This window comes from Trichoderma breve (assembly GCF_028502605.1).
Source record: "Trichoderma breve strain T069 chromosome 7 map unlocalized scaffold00008, whole genome shotgun sequence".
Classification (NCBI taxonomy): Eukaryota; Fungi; Ascomycota; class Sordariomycetes; order Hypocreales; family Hypocreaceae; genus Trichoderma; species Trichoderma breve.
In genome coordinates, this window is record NW_026611594.1 from 131,198 (window position 1) to 154,239 (window position 23,042).

General features: G+C 48.0%; 10 protein-coding genes across 10 annotated transcripts; 4 read left to right on the top strand and 6 right to left on the bottom strand.

Moving 5' to 3' along the window:
• Window positions 1-133: 133 nt before the first annotated feature.
• Window positions 134-1,859, top strand: T069G_11143 (uncharacterized protein; the record flags this gene model as incomplete). Its single annotated transcript, XM_056178348.1, has 6 exons — window positions 134-476; window positions 529-791; window positions 846-964; window positions 1,014-1,162; window positions 1,283-1,666; window positions 1,846-1,859. 6 exons carry the CDS (start codon window positions 134-136, stop codon window positions 1,857-1,859), a joined length of 1,272 nt encoding a protein of 423 aa, XP_056023222.1.
• Window positions 1,860-2,402: 543 nt separating this feature from the next.
• On the top strand, window positions 2,403-3,589 carry T069G_11144 (3-beta hydroxysteroid dehydrogenase/isomerase family domain-containing protein; the record flags this gene model as incomplete). Its single annotated transcript, XM_056178349.1, has 4 exons — window positions 2,403-2,630; window positions 2,683-3,006; window positions 3,069-3,243; window positions 3,306-3,589. 4 exons carry the CDS (start codon window positions 2,403-2,405, stop codon window positions 3,587-3,589), a joined length of 1,011 nt encoding a protein of 336 aa, XP_056023223.1.
• A 194-nt stretch (window positions 3,590-3,783) lies between these two features.
• Window positions 3,784-4,290, bottom strand: T069G_11145 (uncharacterized protein; the record flags this gene model as incomplete). Its single annotated transcript, XM_056178350.1, has 1 exon — window positions 3,784-4,290. The coding sequence occupies one exon, from the start codon at window positions 4,288-4,290 to the stop codon at window positions 3,784-3,786; it is 507 nt and encodes a 168-aa protein (XP_056023224.1).
• A 1,247-nt stretch (window positions 4,291-5,537) lies between these two features.
• On the bottom strand, window positions 5,538-6,572 carry T069G_11146 (short chain dehydrogenase domain-containing protein; the record flags this gene model as incomplete). The annotated part of the gene is made up of 3 exons (XM_056178351.1): window positions 5,538-5,987; window positions 6,043-6,324; window positions 6,402-6,572. The coding sequence occupies 3 exons, from the start codon at window positions 6,570-6,572 to the stop codon at window positions 5,538-5,540; spliced, it is 903 nt and encodes a 300-aa protein (XP_056023225.1).
• A 1,798-nt stretch (window positions 6,573-8,370) lies between these two features.
• Window positions 8,371-9,515, top strand: T069G_11147 (uncharacterized protein; the record flags this gene model as incomplete). The annotated part of the gene is made up of 2 exons (XM_056178352.1): window positions 8,371-8,487; window positions 8,550-9,515. The coding sequence occupies 2 exons, from the start codon at window positions 8,371-8,373 to the stop codon at window positions 9,513-9,515; spliced, it is 1,083 nt and encodes a 360-aa protein (XP_056023226.1).
• A 900-nt stretch (window positions 9,516-10,415) lies between these two features.
• T069G_11148 (uncharacterized protein) lies at window positions 10,416-10,810 on the bottom strand (the record flags this gene model as incomplete). The annotated part of the gene is made up of 2 exons (XM_056178353.1): window positions 10,416-10,530; window positions 10,680-10,810. The coding sequence occupies 2 exons, from the start codon at window positions 10,808-10,810 to the stop codon at window positions 10,416-10,418; spliced, it is 246 nt and encodes an 81-aa protein (XP_056023227.1).
• A 3,884-nt stretch (window positions 10,811-14,694) lies between these two features.
• On the bottom strand, window positions 14,695-15,538 carry T069G_11149 (uncharacterized protein; the record flags this gene model as incomplete). Its single annotated transcript, XM_056178354.1, has 2 exons — window positions 14,695-14,895; window positions 14,963-15,538. The coding sequence occupies 2 exons, from the start codon at window positions 15,536-15,538 to the stop codon at window positions 14,695-14,697; spliced, it is 777 nt and encodes a 258-aa protein (XP_056023228.1).
• Window positions 15,539-16,555: 1,017 nt separating this feature from the next.
• Window positions 16,556-19,266, bottom strand: T069G_11150 (uncharacterized protein; the record flags this gene model as incomplete). The annotated part of the gene is made up of 6 exons (XM_056178355.1): window positions 16,556-17,336; window positions 17,397-17,704; window positions 17,762-18,038; window positions 18,123-18,708; window positions 18,770-18,995; window positions 19,090-19,266. 6 exons carry the CDS (start codon window positions 19,264-19,266, stop codon window positions 16,556-16,558), a joined length of 2,355 nt encoding a protein of 784 aa, XP_056023229.1.
• A 414-nt stretch (window positions 19,267-19,680) lies between these two features.
• Window positions 19,681-20,497, bottom strand: T069G_11151 (uracil phosphoribosyltransferase domain-containing protein; the record flags this gene model as incomplete). Its single annotated transcript, XM_056178356.1, has 3 exons — window positions 19,681-20,081; window positions 20,160-20,259; window positions 20,318-20,497. The coding sequence occupies 3 exons, from the start codon at window positions 20,495-20,497 to the stop codon at window positions 19,681-19,683; spliced, it is 681 nt and encodes a 226-aa protein (XP_056023230.1).
• Window positions 20,498-21,440: 943 nt separating this feature from the next.
• Window positions 21,441-22,964, top strand: T069G_11152 (crcB-like protein, camphor resistance (CrcB) domain-containing protein; the record flags this gene model as incomplete). Its single annotated transcript, XM_056178357.1, has 2 exons — window positions 21,441-21,836; window positions 21,891-22,964. 2 exons carry the CDS (start codon window positions 21,441-21,443, stop codon window positions 22,962-22,964), a joined length of 1,470 nt encoding a protein of 489 aa, XP_056023231.1.
• Between the last annotated feature and the right edge of the window lie 78 nt (window positions 22,965-23,042).

Below are 23,042 nucleotides of genomic sequence, written 5' to 3' on the forward strand. Positions count from 1 at the left end.
GCTCAGCGGAATATATTAGCTAGGAAGCGGTTAGTAAGCAGTGATTAATTCGTTCAACATTAAACTCAATACGAATTGAAGCCTCAACACGATCTCGTTCTTGCAATGATAATGACAATTATTCAGTAATAAAATGCCTACTCGGAAACCAAGAAAAGACTCGAATAAATCTCCTGCCAAAGAATTCGAATTCATTGTCTTGTCTGGGGATGAAACGGGAAGAGACAGAGAGACACAGAGGCGAGTTCGCAGCGTCGCTCAGGCCAACTATCGACGTCAACATCCATATAAGCGACGCCAAACAACCGTGGACCTTGACGTTACGCCTTTGCTTGATGGAACAATTCACAGTTCAAATGCTGGGCCCAGTCAAGTCCTTCCAAGATCGATGTCAATACTAGACGCGAGTCGGTCCGATCCATTTCAGTCGTTCGGATTCGGAGACAATCGTCGAGCACACCGTCTCTGGGATCACAGTTTGTCACTCACATAATGGTCGGGCAAAACTCCTCTGACAGTTCTTCATAGTGTATGATGGAACATGTCCCAAATTCAACACGCTAGTTCAAATCGGCTTCGTCGATCTAGCTCGAGAGACAATAGCGCTTTCGCAAATGCTCTCTGCATCCGCGTGGCATCTCGTTCATTGGTTGGGATGCGAGAGCGACTCCGGCGAAGACGCCCAGTATTCTATGATCTCAACGCAAAATCTTCAGCAGAGGTTAAACAGCGTGGCAACTGGTGCTAGTGACGAGGTTGTTATCGCCGTTCTGACATCCGCGGCATATGCGGTAGGTTTCAAGACATTCTGGTCGTTCAAAAAATAAGTGCTCTGACAATTACAGAATTTGATCAAAGAGCCTGGAATGTTTCAAGTCCATATGGACGGGCTTTCGCGTATCCTTCATCTCAAAGGCGGCGAGGGTTCATTACACTCACCTCCTCTCCGGCTTGCTCTGTTTTGGTAAGTCTATAAATACCAGAATAAAAGACCTGACCAACATTTTGAACAGGATCGAAATTAATGGGCGGTTTCGGCAAGATGCAGCGGCTCAATTTCCTCCGCCCAATGATATCCTTTCCGGCCAGAGCAAACTGAACTTGGCATTATTCGATGCAGCACAACTCTCATCCGGCTGCGTTATTCCCACTGTGGAAAGATGTGAGATAGCGAATTACCTTTGTCAGCAGTTAAGGCACCTCAATGACATAATTGCGTCGGAAACTTTGACGCGGGACCTATGGATCGATCCCTTGTTTCATGTTTTTCACATATCACCAGTGCTACATCACTTCCTCTCCCTTCCTCGGTCATCAATACATGATGAAATTCATGCTCGTCAAAGGGAGTGCTTCCGCCTTGCCGGAATTTTGTACCTTGGCAGTCTTCGCTCTAAATTTGACTTTGAGCCTGGTGCAGGCATGCTCTATGGAACAAAACTGCAGTTGGTACTTGGTTCAGAAGGGATGCTTCCCAAGTGGGACACATCTAATATCTTCCTCATTTGGATACTCACTGTTGCAGCTTGCTCGCCGATTCTCTTTGACGATTTGAGAATGCAATTTGCGGCATTGTTGTCAGAAAGCGTCCGATCCATAGGCTATGAAACTCCTCAGGACTATTTGGCTGCGATAAATGGATTTATTTGGTGTGAGGCAGCTTTTGGTATGCCTTTACATTCTTTGTCAATACAGATATATGGAGAAATATAATCGCAAACGCGGCTATTGACTAACAAATGAATGTGTAACAATCTTCTTGACATCATATGCCAAAGTGCAGTAATGAAACTATCTCTATTCAGAATGGAATCAACGAAGGGATCATATTACAATGATCCGTAGGTCTCAAAGCGTAGAATCCCGTCACATAATAGCGATGTAAAACATGTAGCTTGTTTAATATCTGCAGCATGACGACTCAAACACAAAAGCACTAGACAACAGCCACCAGTAGTAAATGATCGGGCGTATATTTAGTTTAGCACACGGGTGGCATGTCTCCACCAGGATCAAGTGGGCGAGCTGAGCAGACTTAATGCAAAGACAGGGATGAGGTGTGGCCTATTTCGTCCTAGTTTGCCAACCTAGATGGAATCTATCTGACATCTGTACGCCTCGAGTTTGCGACTTCATATCTAATAGGAAGACTTTTGTAAGCGATGTATTAACAACACTAGAAGCTTGATTATAAACACCAATTATAAATGACCAGATTATATCATGACGTTTGTTTCACAACGTCACATCCTACTACGAAGGAACATGAACTCCATACCTCAAAACTATATAAGATTCATTGAAGACATTGTTACTGAATAAACATCCGACATCAAAAACATCATCAGAACGACATCAGTAACTCATTTATAAGACACCATTACTTTATAACCACAGCAAAAATGGTTTCCACAGTTCTAGTCACCGGAGGCTCTGGCTTTGCCGCAGCACACGTCATTCGAGCCTTTCTCAACAAGGGTTATAACGTGAAAGCCACAGTTCGATCAGAAACCCGAGGAGAAGAAGTCCTTGAGAGCCACGCAGAGCACAGTGCAAAGCTTTCTTACGTGATTGTGCCTGATATTGCAGAAAAGGGAGCCTTTAATGATGCTCTGCAGGGAGTAGACGGGGTATGTTCATTGCTAACCGTGCTGACCAAAATGTGATGCTCAACTATTTCAGGTTATTCACGTTGCATCCCCTATGCAGCTGGGCACAACTGATTTCGAAACTCAGCTGTTCAGGCCCGCTGTAGACGGCACGGTCAACCTTCTGGAAACCATTCAAAACAGCGACGCAAATATCAGCCGCGTGGTCATTACATCGTCAATTTCTTCCATCTTGGATCCTCTTCAAGGCCAAAGACCCGGATACGTGTACACAGAGAAAGACTTTAGCCCTGTGACCAAGGAGGCAGCCATTGAAAGCGGAAATGCCATTCTCGCCTATTTAACTTCCAAGAGCGTTTCAGAAAATGCTGCCTTTGACTACGTTGAGAAGCACAAGGTACGCCTAGTGCGACAATGGAACATACCAGGCAATGCTTTGTACTAACACATCTCAACCAGCCCAAATTCACAATCTCGGCACTGTGCCCTCCGTTCATCTATGGCCCTCTCATTCACCATGTAGGAAGCACCAAAGAGCTGAATACCTCCTCCAACGACATCTACCGCCTCTTTAACGGATCAGAACAAGAAGTTCCACCCACAGCGTTCTTCTCTTATGTCGATGTCCGCGATCGTAAGTATTCAATTTAAGGATAGAGTTGCCAGAACCTGCCGCTAACTTTTCTTCTCAACAAGTCGCCGAAGCACACGTTCAAGCGTTCGAGAAGCCAGCGGCCGCAAACCAGCGCTACCTTATTGCTGCTTCTGCTTACAGCTATCAGCAGATTTGCGATATTATTCGTGCCAAGTTCCCTGAACTCAGAGAAACCACTCCCAAGGGAGAGACTGGAGCACCTATTCCGCCTTCTTATCTTGTAGACACTACAAAGGCCAACACAGATCTCGGTGTCAAGTACCGAACTTTGGAGGACACCATTGTGGATGCTGTCAACAGTCTTCGAAAGATCGAGAAGGCTTAAACTCATGGGACCTTTACAGTATTATCTGGAACAGCATTAGTGTATCTAATCAAAGCTAGCTCTAGTATACAATGGAGAAATTGAAGAACATGCACAGGAACTGATGACGAATATTTATTTAAAAATTGCTTCGTATACATTATCTAAATGTCCGGATTTTGGATACCCATCGAATGCCCCGGAACGTTAACTCATTAATTGCCCACCTGGTAAGTTGTGTACACAACACTCTCAATGCCCGCGTTACCAACGACAAACTTAACACGCGCAAGAAGGACAGCAAAATTTAGCCACCTATACTTTGGACTCGCCGTGTTGAACTTCAGAACTTCAAAACCGTAAGGCTCAGTGACTCCCGAGTTGTTGTCCCCGGCATCTTCGCCAGCTCTGCCGTCCAAGGCCAGCATAGTTGCTCGGTCGAGATAGTCGTATCCCGACACGGTGATGCGCATAATTTGGTCGTCCGAGTCTTTGGCAATTAGTCGCATATCCACCTCTGCGACGTTGTCATCGACATATCGCGTGAGGTAGTCTCCTCCTCCAGAGAGAACGTCAGCGATGTGTTGACCATCTGCTGCTGTGATAGTGCCGTCCGAGATCTCGAACCAATTGGCCTTTCCTCTTGGCGTTTCACCAGTGTTGACCGGCTCCTTCGGAGTGATGGCCATAGTGAAGACGTGGTTAAGAGTAGGAAGCGACATATTGAGAGCCTATAGGCGTTAGCATGTGTATCAAAGTAGGAGGGTATGAAGGGACAAACAGTCGTTTCTTCGTGTCTTTGGTAAATTTTTTTGAGATTGGCTTGATGTGTAGGAAGTTGGGTTACGAATGGCGTTCGAAGTCTCTCTCTTTATATCACGAGGCTGGGGAAGAAGCTGACGATGAGGCTTATTATCATTGTCTCATGCCTAATTGGATGAGTGATTCTATTACTACAGCATACATGATGAACAATTTGCCCGTCTAGTCACATGCATGGGGGCTATCACATTCACTCTGGCAGCGTGTGAAACATTATCCTACGTCAGTATCCAATTTTGCGCCGAATGCCAGCCTATTTATTTACCTCATCAATGAAACATGTTGGCTGCAAAGTATGAGACATGCGTATTTGCAATTTCAACCTTGCATATATTGGTGTAGCGTGGCGCCTTACTGTTGCTCAACTCTCACCGATATAACATTGCAATGTCTCTTTACATATGCAAGGGGGCCAAAAATCCACCACAAGTCGGGCGATTGGCTGAAAACAGCTTGGATGCCCGCTGTGGCTTGAGTGTTGGCTGCACGCACAAATCACATTGATGCGAGAACAAGGATCAGGTGTGTCCTGATTCGTGCGGTCGCAGGGCTTAGTCTATCGTACTGCCTCGCAGCCCCGGAAATTGTGCGAGAAGCGGATCGTCTAATCTCGTGAGCTCACTTGCTATTAAAAAGTGATTATGAGGAGCTTTTGGTTGTGAGAATCTAGGCGGTTCAAGGCATAAAAGTAGTGGTAGTCGAGCAGCCTTGAGCTCATCGTGCAGCTCGTTAACATCCCATGCCAGGAAGTTGAAATCCGTAGGTAGCTGGTATGGTCGGGAGACACGATCAATTAAGTAAACATCTCAAAACCTACAAATTATAAGCTTGAATATTAACTGTCTCAGACACCTCATAAAAATAAGATTGGAAGGTCTCCAAGGTACGTAAATTGGCATTGGGCGCGGGCAAAATTAAGCTTGTATTCAGTTTTAATGCTTTGGTTAACAACATGCTATTTAAAGGCATCTGAATGAGTGTGATGAAGTAAAATTGTATGCACAGTCGTTCTTTCAGAGAGCGATGCGGTCTGCTGCTGCATTCTAGTGTAAAGTTACCACTTGGTCCTTCAGTCCTTTAGTCTTCCAGGCATGGATGTTTTGAGGTCAGCCTCATAAGAGCACGGCTGAGTTGCAACAAATTCCCACTATTTCCCCCCCGTAAAGTCACCACGCAGCTCCATTAGGAGCAACCCTTTCTGAACAATGTCTTCCTCCCTTTTTACAATCTCGGGAACATCCCATGCTGCGTCCAGATATCTTCCATTCATAAAATCAGCCTCTGCAGACGCCAGCCACACAGCAGCTCCTCCCGCCAATGCCGGCGTATCTTTCGAGAATCGCACCCACTCTGGCGCGGTCATGGCTGTACGGACTGATCCCGGGTGAAGACTTGCAGCAAAGATATTTGGGTTTCCTGCTGTGATATACCGTTGCATTTGAATCTGAATTAGCTTGCTAAGAGCATAGCTGTCTGTGTCTGGCGCCATGAATGGACCGAATGAACTTGCTATGTTGATAATGCGACCTTTATCGGTCATGCCTAATGCTTTTGCAAAATACTGGCTCATGATGATGGTGCCCTTTACATTGACTTCCTGAAGACATAGTATTAGCTTTTTGTAATTTAGCGAATAGAGGTATAATACCGACAAAGTCTCGCCAAATATCTGCCACAGGAGCTGTCAGAAACGGCCCGCCCGACCCGATTCCAGCACAGTTGATGAGTACATCCGCTTTACCATATTCAGAACTGATCTGGAGAAAGAGTTCTCGAACAGCATCTTCATCTGTAATACTCAAAGCCTTTGTAACAACTTTGACATCTGAGTTGGTCGCAAGAACCAGCTCTCTAGTCTTATCTAGGCCGTCTTGACTTCGAGCGATAAGGTAGAGGGCCTTTGCACCAGCCTTTGCAAATGACAGCGCCATGGCCTATTCATTGGGTTGGCGGCAAGCATCAGTCCAAATGTTCCACTCTTTGAAGAGAGAGGATGCAAAGAGATAGCTACCTCCTTTCCGATCCCACTACTAGCTCCAGTGATTACAATCACTTTTCCTGCTTGTGATAATCGTGGGTTTTCTGGGTTAATAGCATCGTACACGTCCCGATGATAAGTGGTGGTAAATAAGTTAAGAGTCGTAAAATAATCGTCATCGAGCTCTGACATCTGTTGGGTCATGTTGGGGAGCTCAGCCTGTGGCAGTAGCTACCTGGGAATAGAGCGATTCTATCGTCCAGAAATATTGAGCTTCTGCGGTTTTGATTGTGTTTGTGTTCAATATTTCATTGAGAGTTTTGGCTCTGGCCGGCATTCGTTCCTGCAGGTCTTATGAAAGAAAGAGAAGACGGCTTCGACAGGGCGTCTAATACGCCGTGGACTCCTCATGTCTGCGGCCTATAAGTCCGGGAGTTTCTCCGTGTGTATATCCGTCGTGGTAATTGGCGGGCTACTAGTGTAGACGGCCGGATTGATTGGCGCTTGGTTTCTAGGATTGTCAGTTAGGGAAGTCTACATATTTCGAAAAAATAACAGTCTTCACTTTAGGTATAAATGGCTACGGTCAAGCGGATGGAGCGTGCTCTGAAGGTGAAGATCCCGGTGCTCCTCTGCTGAATATGCGAAATTATCACCCGCGATTTTGTGGCTGGGATGATTGAGCACCTGTTCCATGCGTCTGACAGGGGTTGTAGGTGTACTCATAGCGGCTCGTCTGATAGATGGATAAGCGGTTAGACACAATCTTGCGATGAATATAGTCATTATAAGTGGAATTAGATCCGGTAGTTATTGAAACTCATCATATCGAGCCAGGAGCCGAGGTTGAGAGGCAGGCTTGAAAGGGTAACCACCGAGAGAAGTGGGGGTCGGTGAGGGTCGGTCATCACAATGGAAAGACTTTGCTCGAGAATATTAACATATCAAGTTAGTTAGTTGGCGTTAGCTGGCGCAAAACATGCCGGTGATTGTGAATTGCAGAAGCCAATCCCCAGCTGTTTTTTAATAAGCGGTCTCCAAAAGAACAAAGCGATGTGGAGGCGAGTAAGATCTCTTCGACTCGGCATTGCCCAGATGTGGGTAAGCGTGGGTAGTTAATAGACAATCGAGATTCTCGTTGTCTTCACCGTGGTGAAGACTCAACACATTCTTGCCTCAAACGCTTCACCTGTACTACAATATTCTTTCGACAATGGCACGAAAGCGCCATCGTGAATACTTGGCAGATATTCCCCAATGCGGGATCTGTTCAACTACCATTTACCAGCATGAAAAGATCATAGCACGTATGAGATTGTCTAACATGGCTATTCTTTTAACTCCATCCTTCCTTTGAGGCTTCGCTCGTCTTGTCGCTGATGATATTTATATTTATATGTGTGTAGTCTGCGGTAATTACAATTCGACCGCGCATATCGATCTCACGGAACCATTTGTCAGGTACCCATTAAAAGACTTCCACGTACATATGATGGAAAGATACGAATACAGCGTTGCCGACAAGAACTCTCCAAACCACGCCACATCGCCTGAGTTTTGTGCGATGCACCTGGGTTGCTACCAGATATTCCAACAGGTATGCTCTGTTGCAGGCGAAGAGGCCTTGAATAGGCTCTGGATTCTAACCGCGTGGAAACATCCTTGGCGGGGAATGGAGCGCCTTTATCTATCGAATAATATAGTCGATGAGGAGGCTCTTGAGAAGACAGCTCGAATCGGTGGGATATCGCGACTCTACTCGTTACCCAGAGAAATCGTTCATATCATCAAACAATACTCTGAGGAGTCTGTATTCTGGAGGTGTATGATGGCGATTCAAATTGCAACCTGGGTTTCTCGAACCAGCCCGCAGCCGGTCCGAGCTATGCCATTGAGAAGTGTCCTTTCGTGGGAGCGCAACGGAGAGTTGCGTCGCGTTGAGCCTTTATCACCGCCACTACCAGTTATAAAATTGACTATAGATTGTGAGGGCATTAGAAAGATGGAACGGCTTCCGACTCGGCCACAGTATTCGGGGCGGTGGTCAAGGCCTGCCAACCACCTTGCCTATATTGTTGAAGATGAGGCATCCCTCGAAGGAGTAAAAGTACAGTTAAAGGTATGTGTGCCCATCAGAATCTCATCAACATTCCATCTAAATCTCACCATTTATTTCCCCAGGACGGCCGTTTGCGACTCAAGCTACCTCGACAATTGCGCAACGTCCGCCTCCACGTATGGAACAGCCCAACACCTCCTAATTTATCGCTCTGTATGGGTCATCCGAAAAAGATAATGCCAATACAGCGCTTTAATGTTGTTGAGTTGAGTGAAATACGAGGGATCACATTCTATCTCGATACTACCGTTGTGTTGGCTATGCATATCCACCTCACGGAGCAAGAATCCACCCTTTGGACAGATAAAGCTGTCTTGGAAGAGAAACGTCCTGATGTTGTCTTTTCGGAGCCTCTTCGGGTGTATCTGCCTTTACCAAAGGGTGACCGGATAACCTACCTCGGCGCCAATGGATCAGATGATCGTTTAAATGTCATCTTTGTGAGAATGGAAAAGGCCGGTGATATCACTATTGGACAGCGTCAACCAAACTGCAGTGAAGACAAGGTTTTAGCATTGCAGAACCCCGTCTCGTTGGTTTACTGCGAGCCTAACAAAAGAGAGATGTTACCCTTCTTTGGTGCATATCAAGCATCCCCAGCAACTTTCGACGTCGCCAGCCGCCCGATATTCGCTGACCCTGGTGCAAACCAGATGGGCCAATTCACTTATTACTCTTGGGCCAGTTTGGATGGAGTTTCCTCTGTTGTGATATTTTACGAGGGTGATTTAGACTTTTGCCGAGGCCTCATGTTCTACTATGAGAATGGTGCCCGTCGTACAGTCGGAGACTGTCGTGTACAGATGGATCGGGAAGCGACCGTGGACAAACCAACTCAAATCTGTTACAGAACCAAGATTCCGGAGATTGGAAATTACGAAAATGGAATAGGAACGGTGTGCAAATTACGGGTGGAGTTTGAGCATCACAATGGACATGATGATGAACGCTGGCACTGTCTTCCTTTCAGGGGAATCATACGATTTTGGATTGCAGGAGGATTCTCGTGGCTGTCTGTCGAGCAATAAAAGGCAACAGATAGAACTGATAATCTTTAAAACATGTATCTAGGATCCCGAGGGATGTTTTGGAGTCTTCCTATTTTCACCTTAGAATATTCCTATTCTCGCCGTAGTACTCCACAACACAAGCTAGATTTACCCCTTAATAGCAATTGTCACACCTGCACACCAAAATACAATACAGCGCACCAGGAGAGAAAATCATCATACAAAATTTCACATTACAACACTATAGACTATCGATATGCGCCAATTCCTTCAAAAACCGCATTTCCGGCCTTTCCAATTCAATGTGAACACTTCTCACGGGCCGGCTATTTCCTCCGGCTCGTCTTCCTCGATCTGTGTGGCCGGGATGACTTCAATAACTTCCTCGGCATCAGATTCGGTCTCGGAGTCGGTGTCGAAGGCGGTGGCAGCCATCGCGGCCAGCGCCGTGAGATGACTCTGACGATAGCCGCAGAACGAAGGCATCGCGATATCGAACTTCGCGATCTTGAACTTCGTGATCTTGGTTTGGTGTGTTGTCAAGTGCGTGGTGTGCCAGGGCGCCACACTGTAATTAGGTGTGGATTGAGGAGACCGGTGATAAAAAGCGCTGAAGTTAGGATCTGGTAACCTAGTGCTTGACGACAATGGAATCGATGTCAATTCCTCTATTGATGTAAATCTCTCTGTGGCGATTCTCAGGTAAGTTTTGTCAGCGATGGTGTCCACGACGTCTCGTCATTTCTTCCGTTCACCATTTTCATGTCTAACACACAGAGGGCTTCTCGGGCCCAGTCGTGGACGTGAACGTGCACTCAGTGGTTGGCAGAGAGCGTAAAATCGATGTGACTAGTGGCCTGAATCCTCTTCAGCAGGCTGCAACGGCGCTGCGCTTCAAACAGCGCCTTGTATGTCTTGTCAGTGGCCCAGCTGATCACGCATATCTCTAAGTTTTTCCATGCTAATATCGTAATCGGCTTCAGGGCCGGTGTTCTTCTCCCGCTCGGCCTCGATGATAGCAGTCTCCTCATCCCTAGCAAGAGCCGACAATTGGGCATTCTTCTTTTCTCAAAGTGATCCCGGAAGTGCCGTCCCCTGGTCAAGATATTCGTCATATAAGATATCCGCGCGGTTGCGAAGGTGGGTGATTATGTCGTCCATTGTGTTGGCAGGATCTCGCACATGGTCTGCGGTCCTCGGTTTCGAAGTTTAGAAGGGTTGGTGTGCTGTGCAAACAGCTCGAGGTTGTTCAACAAGCGCTTGTGGATGGCTTCATAGAGAGCGATGGGGTCATTGGCGGCGTCCGGGTCCATCCCGAGGGCGAGGGCGACGTCGGAGGCATGTGCTGTTATGTCGTAGTCCTTCGAGGACGCCTTTGAGATGTTCAGGCGGGGGTTAATCTCCAGCTGGAGGCAAAGTATGTTCCATTCCTCATAGAATTCCCCTGTAATGTAGGCGTGCAAAACTCCTGGATGGGGTTTGACGTTATGATTGGAGTAAGTGATTAGCGTAAGAGTTGGGTAAATAATCTCATGTGGCAACCTTTGTCGTCCGTGGAGTCGGCATCATCTCTTTTCGCTCGTCGAAAGACCTTCTAGAACAGTCCTAACATCGATATGGTACTGCAGTCTTTTACGATATGAGCTCTTGACGATGCTTAGGCACAATATGAAACCACATCTTGTCAAAATCCACCAGAAGCATCCAAGTGTAGTAAGGTATATCGGGGGAAACCAGATTCATCGTCAAATTCGTGAGTTGGCTCTCATGAACAGGACCTCTTCCATGAATAGCTAAACCCATTGGATAACTGTGTGCGATGTGCAGGAGTAGTAAGAAGATTCCACGATCTCGGCCATTGTTAAGGTGTTCATGTTCCGAAACAGAGAAGCTGGCTAAACCAAGAATATATCTCGTAATACAGGGCAACAGCTCTTTGCCCTTCTTGCTCGTTGATGAATCACATCGGACTGCTATGTCGAAGAATCTCTTGCAACTGTATCCGAAGTGTAATAGTTGTAAAATGGTAAATATCAGAGTTCTGTGAAGATGTTGTTTGATGTTGTCGCGTTCCTTTGTATTTCGGCATAGTGGGTGCGCTACCAGTAAACAGGCTACTGGTAGTGAGTACTGACAGGTAGTTCGGAGGCAGCTTCCATTCCGCAGCATACAAATCTCTGCTGTCCGCGTCCAAGAAGGCGACATATGAGCTAAATGTTGCCGCTCAATCAATGTTTTTTGGTTGTGTAAGGCATGTCTGTTCCAATGGCAACTTGTACAGGTTACAGTTTTCTTTTACTTGGAATCCATTCATCAGTTCCAAGCCACTCGCTGCATTAACCGTTAGCACGATTCAAATTCATGAAGTTGCTTGACTTACATGGAGAATCGAAGGCTTTCGGGTGTGAGCATTATCGGTCGTCATTGTCAACTCGAACATTTGTTGTCAAACTTCCAGTATTTCGATTCGGGTTGACCTTCATCAGGGGTTCCTTACACTTCCCTCCGATGCAATCTTGTATCATTCATGTGTAAGCCGTGATTTTGCTGGGAGGAGGATGGAATGATCCCCTTCATCCGTCAAAATCAACGTGGTGTTGATATTGCAAAGCTGCGAAGCCGCTTTGCGAGGCTGAGAATTGCGTCAAAAGCTGCTTCCAGATTTGCTTGATTAATATGTCAAAAGACCAGCAAGCCACCGCAATCACTAATCACAGATTGAAATACCGACCGGCAATTGATCTTCTTCTCTTTTTTGTTAGAAAGCTCAGGGAGGTCGGGAAGATGAGGTGGAGGATTAGGTCCACCTCCAGCAAGAAGCAAGGGCGGAATGGTCCTCTACATCCGTTAAATTCATCGTGATGCTTATTCGCGGTCCTACTCATCCATGGAGCGAAAGTATGGGTGTTGGATCTTAGTGTATACGCAGCTGTATCTTTTGCTGTGATCTCATCTCTGAGCTGTTGCCTTGCTAGTTGGTGGATTTCATCTCATCATCTACTGAGCTGTCAGTATCAGTCACTTTTGCGGACGGATGAGCTCATTGGGAATGGGATATGAAGAAGGGAATCTTGGCAACGAAGGAATCTTTGTTCCAGGCAACATACACGGGTAGACGGTAACGCATAAGTTGAAAGGAACTGCAGGTGGAAGCACCCATCTACGTGCAGTTCCTGTCAATGGGGAAATATTGCGAAGTTATGCGTGTCATTAATTGTAGAACCAGATCCTCATCTACGTCGTTGTCGTCCATAGTGAGGTTTGGCCCTAGGTATGACACATCTGTCGCTGCAGTCTTCTGAACAAATCGGAAAGGGTGTAAAAAATCGGCAAGTTTCATGACTTTCAGCCCTGTAATAAGGTGTGAATAGTACACGAGGGATTTGGCAAGTGAGACGTGAGGTATCGGGCGCAAAGTTGTGTCATTGTTGTACCAATGAGCAATCGCAGGCTCAAGTTGGTAGTCTTTCCCTTTAAAGTCAGACTTGGCGTGCGTGAGGTGAGCCCATCATGTTCGGGTTGTTGTTCAGTAGGTGCGCATTCATACAGCTTGTTGAAGTGAGCTAGCTATTTTGTCGAATTTCTCTCGTTTTTTGATCTTTTTTGCCAAATGCGCGGTTCTTGGTAGTTGTCGAAGCTTCCGCCCTCTATCAGGATATCCCAGCGATCCACCGTCTGTGAGACGGTATTCATGTTCCGTGGGAGCTGATGATGATTGTGTAGTTGTGCAATTGATGTGATAGTTGCCTGCCATTCAGTTGGGAGTTCTCATAAAGCGAGTGATCGAGAAAATAAATGTCTTCTGGTTCCATTAAGTCCCATCGATTTACATTGCTCGTCAAAGGTCCATCCGAGAGTGCTACCTATGCGTATCTTAGTTGAACCATACAACCAATTCGTGTGGAATGAATCACGGTTACCATGATTAATACCTTTTCCTGGCTTCCTCTAAGTACGAAATGTGCTTGGATAAGAGCTGCTTCTCCAGGTGCGAAACGTAAAGCCCCTGAACAAGAATGAAGTGCCGTTCTATAAGACGACGTGCTGGCCGTAGGCATTGCGGCACCGTCGAATCGTTGATTGGGATGATGGCCGGCGTGGCATCTGCAGACTGCTGGGTGAGCGATAGGCCAGTGCCTTCGGCAACCTGCCACTCGGTGCTGTTCGGTTGGCTCATGATGTGTGTTATATTCGTTGATGGTGAAGGTTGACGGCAGGAATCTGATCAAGTCGTTCTCTGCTTGACATGGGTAAGCAGCGGGAGACGCGGCAGCATATGCATTTGTGTATTGTGCTTACCTACCATTCGTAAAGCTCTGAAAGCAAGTCTCTCGTCAGGTTCCAAGGTTTGGAACGCCATTCATAGTCGTCATCTCGCTTTCTCTTCACTCATCTGAAGTTAATGCACGTAATAAACACAGACACAAGAGATGATGAGTATTTGACGTAAACTCACTTGTCTTCACCGACCTCGGCTACTGAGAAGGCAAAGAGACCTTCCGTAATATTCTTTGTGTAAGGAGGTGTAGCATTGGTCGACTCATGTTATATTCGGTGCGCAGCGAGGCCCAATTAGATCGAAGCGAGATCCCTTTCCAGTAGAGGAACGAAGACATAAAAGAGGAAGTACTAATCGTCGGCATGTTGACCAGTCATAATTGTCTGTAATAGTCTATAATTTTGTAAGGATAAAATGTGTATGAGATGGTAATGTCTTTCGAAGTGGGATGACAGCCGACTTATATAGTTGTCAAACTCAGAGAGAAAGAATGAGTTACATTTGCTGTATTCACATCCTTCAGCACAGAAACCTCGTTGACCGCTTTTAGACGGAAAGACACAGCTCTACAGCATCCATCCGTGGATTTCACATCACGCAATCCCAATAACTACCAATGAATGGTCCAAGACGACGAGAAACGAGTCCACTTCTCAGTGAATTGAGGTCATTGGCAACACAAGCCATTTATATCCGTAATTCTCCTTTCCTAACGATTCGCAACAATGAATTCACCATATCTTTTGACCGCCTTTGCAACCGGATATCAGCATAGCTCACCAATACCATCACTTCACTCTCTCGGCCAACAGCAGTATCATCACGCATCAAGCCGCCAGCTCACATCACTCGCTCAACAAAACTTTTGCAGCATTAGTATTGTCGCTATGTATCCACGCAATTACCCTTGCAGCTGCTTCACTCTTCATCCTCCTCCAACTCAGGATAGTGGCGCCAAATACCATCCGCGTAATCTATCCTCCTGTCACTCTCCAGATACGCCTTGATATTCGGCCTCTCCTTGATGGCATCGTACAGCTTGAACACGCCGTCATGCTTGCCCCCCTTCCTCAACTTCTCCACCGTCTTGGGAAAAGCATACTGTGTTCCATCAAGGCACTACCACATTCCATCAGCACTTGCACAAAAGAAAAATCAAGATCAAAAAGTTCACAGCAAGACTCACCTGAAACAGCACCAAGTCAACATACGTCAACTCCCCTCCATACAACCAACCCCCCTCACCACTCTTCTCCCCATCCAACAATCTCTGCACATACGTAAGATACCTCGGCAATCTCTGCTCCCTAAACGCCTTCGCCCTGAGCTTCGCCTCCTCCTTCTGATCCTCATAGTACTTGTCCGTCGCAATCGGGTGATGCGTCTCATGCACCTCCACACAAAGCCCATCCAGAATCGTCAACGCAATCGCATTCAGGTGATACACCGCATCCCCACTCGCCGGCGCAAGCCCCAGCTTCGGCGCCAGGTACAGCAGGATGTTGGGCAGCTGGTTAATCACCAGCTCGCCGTGCTTCAACACCGGCGGCGCAAACACCGGCGGGTTCTTGTCGTCTCCCAGGTTCGTCGCCGCCATGTACGACAGAGTCGTGGGAGCCGCCTTGGCGGCCTTTGCCGTGTCGATGTAGCCGACGCCCGCTTCTTCAAAGAGCAACCGGACAACCTCACCACGGCCAGGGATACCCGGCCAGTAGATGAGCTCGTACTCGGTCTTGACACGCTTAGCCTCTGGTTCAGCCATTGCTGTCTTGTGTTTGTTCAGTTTTTCTCTGTTGCTGTAATTGTTTTGACCTCTGTCGGTTTCAATTGGAGTTGTCCCAAGTCCGCCGCGTCCTTGATTGAGTTTGAGCGGGGAAAGTTCAACAGCAAACGTCAGACATCCAGCAATTTATAGTCGCATTTGACGTCAGGCCAATCAACCCGACGCGCAGTCTGTTTAGCACAGCACATGTAATGTATCACTACCTAAAGCAAGCACACCTAATACTAAACCCTTCTCAACTCGCCGGGCTGCCCAATTCAACGCACGATGGCACAACTCCCCACATTTCCATCGGAGATAGCAGTGTAAGCAAGCATTAGCCAAGCCGTGTGAACACGGACAATCAAACAAGTAAGACTCATAGGCCGGAGACTGAGAGTTTTTAATCCCCGCCGCGGAGGTTTGCAGAGATCCAGCCAGTTGCGTGTACGGTGCGAGAGAGGCTGAGTGGGATCGCGGACCTCGGACCCCGACGGTCCATAAGCAAAGCAACTAGAGCTGTCGAGTTGCAAGGATTAAATCTTTGGAATCAATCCACTGGAGGCTTGAGTTGCGCTTCAGTTGCAGTTTGTCTCGAGGCTGATATAAACAAGCTCCATCTCTTAGTCATGCGTCTTGTTAATCATCGTGAATTGAGTCCTAGTCAGGCAACGGCATGAGTTACATAATTCCATCCCACCCAGTCGCCGAGAATTCACGGAGGATGATTTCAACGTCAAATCCATCCGCACTCTTCACTCTTGCCCAGTATATTCAATATGCTGTTAGCGATAATTTCAAACGCCTTTTTTCACTGTTGTCGATATCTATGCTAATATCACTGAGTGCGTACGCTGGTATTATACCATTGCTAATTCGCTGCAAAGAAACACACCACGGCCCATATTCCAACACCAATGCAATGCATCATTCTCCGTCATTATTATTCCTCTAGGTTCCACTTCCTATCCCTCACTCTCAGTTCCGCTGCAGCGAAGAACGACTTCGGCTGTCGTGCTAGGTACTGCCATGTTCATCCTCGCGTAATTTTCTCTCCATATCCAGCCTCATCAGGATCTCTTTCAACAGCGGATACATAGGCATGTCTCTCGGGACACTCTCCAACCCATCCACCGCAGCCTCATCTCCGTCTTTAATTTCATCTTCCTCCTCATCTCCGCCGTTTCTTTCAGCTTTCTCCTCATCTTCGCTGTTTCTTTCATCTTTCTCCTCATCTCCGTCGTTTCTATAAGCTTCCTCTGCCTCGCATGTAGATTTTATCGCCATATGGATCCTCATCAGCATCTTGTTCGCCAGCAGATTCATAGGTATGCCTCTTGGGACACTCTCGTCCCTATTCACCGCAACCTCATCCCCGCCTTTTCTTTCATCTTTCTTCTCATCTCTGCCGTTTCTTTCATCTTTCTTTTCTTCTCCCTTCTTCTCCTTCTCCCTCATCCCATGGTCTCCATATAACGACTGCCATATCCGCAGTGCCCGCTTTCCTTGCAGCATGTCAAGATGCTCGAAAAATTCTTCGGCAGTCACGTCTCTCACCTTTCTCCATTCCATCCAATACTGTGGCTTTGCGGCTGGCCAGCTCGTCCAACGCCTCAACTCTTCCATGGTGGGATTCCTCTCCTCGCCGCCCAACAATAGATTTCCCCATTGGCTAAGAACTGTATTCTCCTTTCTTTGGGCACCAAGGTACCCTGTGACCAGCAAAGGAGCCCTAGGATGCTGCAGCTTCTCGTCTCCAGGCACTGGGAATCCAAATTTTTTTAGATTGGATAGATAGCTGCTCCGGGATTCAGTCAGTTATATGATAGATACGTCTAGCTCAGGCAAATCGACTTACCCGTAAGAAAACAAGCTCCAGCTGCGGTATATAAAGAGAATCATATGTCGGGGCACTAAAGCTGCATCGTATGGCTCGCCGACAGCTTTTCTCAGAGGCGCCATGGTTTCTAATAGGTCAAACGCCGGGTGGTATAGGTGGTATTTTTCGAGTTCCGCGAATTTCTCAGCCTCTTCGTCTTCTGCCTCTATAACGCTTTCTCGGCACAAGGTTAATATGGTTGCATATGGGTTCTCGCTCGCGTGTCGTAGCAGAGGAGCACAAGCCAAGAAGCACAGTTGAGCATCAATGTCGAACCAATTTCCAACCTAATAACGTCAGATTCGACAAGTTCCATCCATTTTGCGCACTGCATTGCACATTACCTCTATACGATCGTAAAAGGGCGTTTCCTTGTGGTATGTTGGAATGTGTCCTGGCATCTCTACTAGACCGCAAGCGGTGACATACGCAGTGATTGACTTTTTCTTCAAACAAGCTCGAAATAAAACAACCATTCGGTGAAGATAAAAGTTCATTTTGCCATAGACGTCGTCTTCAGCAGGATACGGGCTGTATCCCAAAATTTCGTTCATCGGCCATTCTGAAAGAGGCTCGTTGGTAATCCCCTCAGGTGGACCTCTGCCAGGGAGAAACAAAGCTCTGTAAATATTAGTAACGATTCGTTACCCTCCACTTTCCTTCCTTTGTTTGTTTAATTCTCGATAGAAACAACACAAAACTTACGGATTCGGTCTCGTGTATCCCGACGCCGATTCGCCGTGAGGCTGTACGATGCCGTCGAGCCGCCACTTCATCAAGGCTGCTGTTCTTGACGACGAGAATGTGCGAAATACTCGGTCTAGAGGCTCGCCGTATTTTGATACATCGTCTGCCCTGGCCCTGGCCATTGATCCTAGCTCTGGTTCTTGGAGGCACAAGTCCAAAAGATTCGTCCAAGTATACCAGTCTAGACAAACATCAAATGTAAGATAGTCTGGAGTTCCCATTGTCGCCGTGAAGCACAACGTTCGTTTATCTTGCTTATCCTTATACCAAGTCTGAATTTTCTGACGAAGGCCTCGCAACTTTTGTCCCAAGTGTTTCTCGATGAAAGAATAGGTCCAATCAGGCCATTTAGCCGAGTACCAGACGTCTACAACGACTTCTGCGGCAACAAGACTGTTGACAGTGTCCATTGAAAGTATGAGTAGTGAAAGAAATGTCCGCGCAAGATGGCACATGTCAGACTCAACAAGGGTCGCGTCAAGCGATGGATTAGCCGTCTCTGGCATGGCGACAACAGAATAAATTACGTGTCGCAGACCGAAAGCTTTGCGTTTTCGTTAGAAGTCATTGTCACATAATTCCAACAAGGGGACAGCAAAACTCACGGCCCAAGAGAAGGAGTCGCAGGCGGCCGTCATACTCTGATCCCTCGTTCTTTGGTAGATTCAAAACATCAGTCGCAGGATAGTTGGCCCAGAATCTGTTCGTTTCAAAGAAAGGGTGGTCCGGAATCTCGCCATCCTCATATTCTGTCCGTCGAGGATAACATGGTAAAATCCTTGACTTATGGTGATCTACCAAGTCATTTGCCCTGCACTTTTCGCTGCAATACTATATGAAAGTGCGTCAGTTGGTCCAAGAGAGGGGGGGGATAATATACACAAGACGCGGTGGGTGAGATTTTCTATTTCGGCCGAGTACTTACAGCTACTTGACGGCATTTCTTGCAGCTGATGACGGCAGTGTTTTCGCATTGTTCTTGAGGAGTACGCCAGGCCGCACAACACAGCTCAAGACTAGTCTTGCATTCTTCTCCCTCGGCACATGAGTCTTCTACTTGCGAAGAATCGTCGGCATCGTAGTCTGCGTCTTTAGGATCCATGGCGGGACGAATATATTATAACTAGGTAATAAGCAATAGAAGCTGTTGTATGTCGTTTCCAAGAGTGGACTGTGAGAAAGCGTTCGCGAGTAGTGAAATATTTGCAGTTGCAGGATCGCAGTGTTTGCAGTTGAAAGACCGCAAAAGGCCAGATATACAGGTGAATAAAGTTTCCAACATGCTCTCCGCTGGAGCTTCCTCTGCGCCTTTCCTCCTAGATTGCGCGTTCTCATACAATAGAGTAGAGCAAGAAAGAGCAAGAAAAAACCAAAAAGAAAAAGAAAAAGTAAAGCCACCAAAATAGAATTTCTCTGCGCCTATGCCTATTGAACACCATCTCTAACGCTATACCCAAGAACCGATTCATCATCTCGTTGCCCATGATGTTCCTTCGATAGCCGCCTGGTTTGGTGATTATTTTCCAATGGTCAAAAACAGGCGGTCTCCAACGTCACCCAGGCCGGGCTTCAACATGCCGCCATCCGTCAGTTCCTTGTCGACACCTGCGATCCAAATTTCCGTACCCTCGGGCCACTCTGCCGCAGCCTTCTGGACACCTTCGGCAGCTCCCAGTACAGACAGGACAAGAATCCTCCTGGCACCCCATTCGCGTAAAGTCTGGATGGCCGCGGCGCACGTACCGCCAGTAGCGATGACGGGGTCGACAATAATGGCGAGCTTGCTGCCTTCGGGGCCAGAGGCAGAAGTTTGTCGGGGGAGGTTGTTGTAGTATTCGACGGGGTCGAGAGTCGAGGGCTCGCGGTACATGCCAAGATGGTGGATGGGTACTGAGGCTGGGAGCATAGTTTGTACAGCTGCAAGCAGGCTGTTAGTCACTGTACAATGCCTCTATGTAGGTGTGAGAAGAGAGGGAAGTATCGTGTGCCACAAACCTTCAACCATGCCTAAGCCAGACCGCAGGATTGGGACTATGCAGATATTGCTGGGCTCAGAGACGACAGTTGTGTATTCGAAGCCTAGGGGGGTTTTGTCCTGCGATTGTGTTAGAGAGGAGGCAAGAGGAGGCACATTTGCTGAAGAAAATACACACCTTGGGGCCATCAGCTGGTTTTATGGCGGAGCTGATGGCTTCACAAGCGATGATTAATGAGATCTCGTGGATCAAGGACTTGACATCTCGAGGGCTGGCCGATTGGGATCGCAGTTGGCTGAGCTTAGCCAGCAGACTGGGATGCTGCGATACATGGACGTTTGAAGGCAAATTGGCCATGATTGATGATAATATCTGGATATCGGGAGGAGATGTTGGGCGTATGTAGTAGCGATCTTGTAAGTAAGAGTTACGAGTAAGCGATGTAAGACGTCGAAGGCTGAAGCTTCAAGGAGACGCCGGGACAAATCCAGGCGACAAATCAAGAGGGAAATAAGAAAACAAGCACCGTAGTAAGAGTCGGTAGGCAAAGAGGAGAAAGAAGCGGCCGTGATGGACCGACCAGGTAAGAAGTAAGAGAAGAGATGCAGCTGATGGTCTCGGGCTGGGCACAAATTACGTAGCGAGATACGGGATGGCATATCAGAGGGACTTGGGGACCTCAAGGTGGGGGAGGGGCCAGTGCTAAGGCCAGTGCTAAAGCATAGCGCTGCCGGCGCTGTGCGGAGTGGTGGAGATGGGAGTTGTTAGGTGGGTTATCGGGCATCGGAGAGGGCCGTTAGCGGGGTCTGTGCTGATAAGGATAATGGATATGTCGGATATGGACCTTACAAGCCTGGATAAGAAACATGGGCATGATTTATACGCTGCTGCGGCTGGATAGTGCATGATACGGCGGTTTGTTTATTTAAGATGCTGATTAGAGGGTGCTAGGATTCCAAAATAATTCTTCCAGACGCCATTTCTTCAATGCCGATATAGGAGCATCTCTTTATACTCCAAAACACAATGAAGTCAATTCCCAGAGGTACAGCTTTGACCGGATATAGGTGCCGATGGATCGCGGTTGATTCTCGGCTTTTGCAATTCTTTCCCCTGCCCTGGTCTATCTTCCATCCGACTCCCTCCCATCCAGCTCAAATATGAATCGCACTTTTTCTCTCAGTTCCAGTAAATGCGCAGTTTTCACTACGACATGATCCGTGGCTCAAACGCCGTCTACTTGCCCGGCTGAGCAACTCCAGCAACTCTCCAAGCCAAGACAACCTCCAACCCACCCATAATGGCTTCGTCACACGATCCCGCGCGGCGGCGATCAAGTTCTGCCAGCTACAACGCCCCGATCGCGTACCAAAACCTCGACGATGCCACCGCCGGATTATCAGTCGATATCCCAGACGAAAATCCGTCGCCAACAACAGAAAAGCCGCCGCCGTCCCCTGTTCGCGAAGCTCGGCGGCGATCCGTCGCAGAAGCCCCGTCCTACGACATTCCAGACGACTGGGCGAATCTCGATGAACTGGCAGCGACAAGCCCCGTGGAAAACGTCGCCGAGTCGTCTATATACAGGCACCACAGCCTAGAGCAGATTCGGAGTCGAGACCGTGAAGAGCGGGAATCGCGACGCGCCAGTCTCGCAGAGTCAACCCTGCAACCCCCAGCGGCGGAATTGACCGACGTCGAAGCCGTCAATGAAAAAGAGGAACACCATGTGTCGAGGCTGGCAACTCAGATCTACACGATATCGTACCTCGTCTTCTTTGCCATATGGGGCACTCTTGCGCGTGTGGGATTGAGCGCATTGAATACTTACCCTGGCGACCCAGTCATATTCAACATTCTATGGGCCAACTTCGGCGGCAGTCTCGTCATGGGCTTCCTCTCCGAGGATCGGATGCTGTTCCGCTATGAATGGGGAACACCTTCCTATGACCAAATGCTTGCGCGCGCAAAGGAAAATTCAAATACTGGCTCAGAGAGCTCAGGACAGGGCGATCAAGTCATCGATCTAGTGGCCGCCAAGAAGGCCCATCTAGCAACCAAAAAGACGATTCCCCTCTACATTGGCCTGGCGACCGGTTTCTGCGGCAGCTTCACCAGCTTTTCAAGCTTCATCCGCGACATCTTCCTCGCCCTGTCCAACCAAATGGTCACCCCCGGCCTAGGCATCCCAGGCCGAAACGGCGGATACTCATTCATGGCCCTCCTCGCCGTGACCATCACGACAGTCTCCCTCTCGCTAGCAGGCTTAATCCTCGGCGCGCACCTCGCCATCGCTCTAGAACGATTCACCCCGTCCATCCCATACCCCGTGACCCGCAAGATCCTCGACCCCCTCGGCGTCTTCCTCGGCTGGGGCTGCTGGCTCGGCGCAGTCCTCATGGCAATCTTCCCCCCGCACAACAAGTGGCGCGGCGAGATCCTCTTCGCCCTCGTCTTCGCACCCCTGGGATGCCTCGCCCGCTTCTACCTCGCCATCTATCTCAACGGCAAAATCGCCTCGTTTCCCCTGGGTACTTTTGCTGCAAACATCGCTGGCACCGCCGTCTTGGGTATGTCGTGGGATATCGCTCACGCTCAAATAGGAGGGATCGTCGGATGTCAGGTGTTGCAGGGAATCGAAGATGGCTTCTGTGGGTGCTTGACTACCATCTCGACGTGGGTTGCCGAGTTGAGCAGCCTCAAACGAAGCCACTCGTATATATATGGCTTTAGTAGCGTGGCGGTCGCTCTGGCAGTAATGATTGCCATCATGGGAGGCCTACGATGGAGCGATGGCTTTAGCCCTTTGCTTTGCGTGTCTTAACCAAGGAGTGCAAGTACACGAAAGTGAAAAATAAAAGGAACGACAGACGCCGAGCTGCCGACTACCTAACGAAACAAT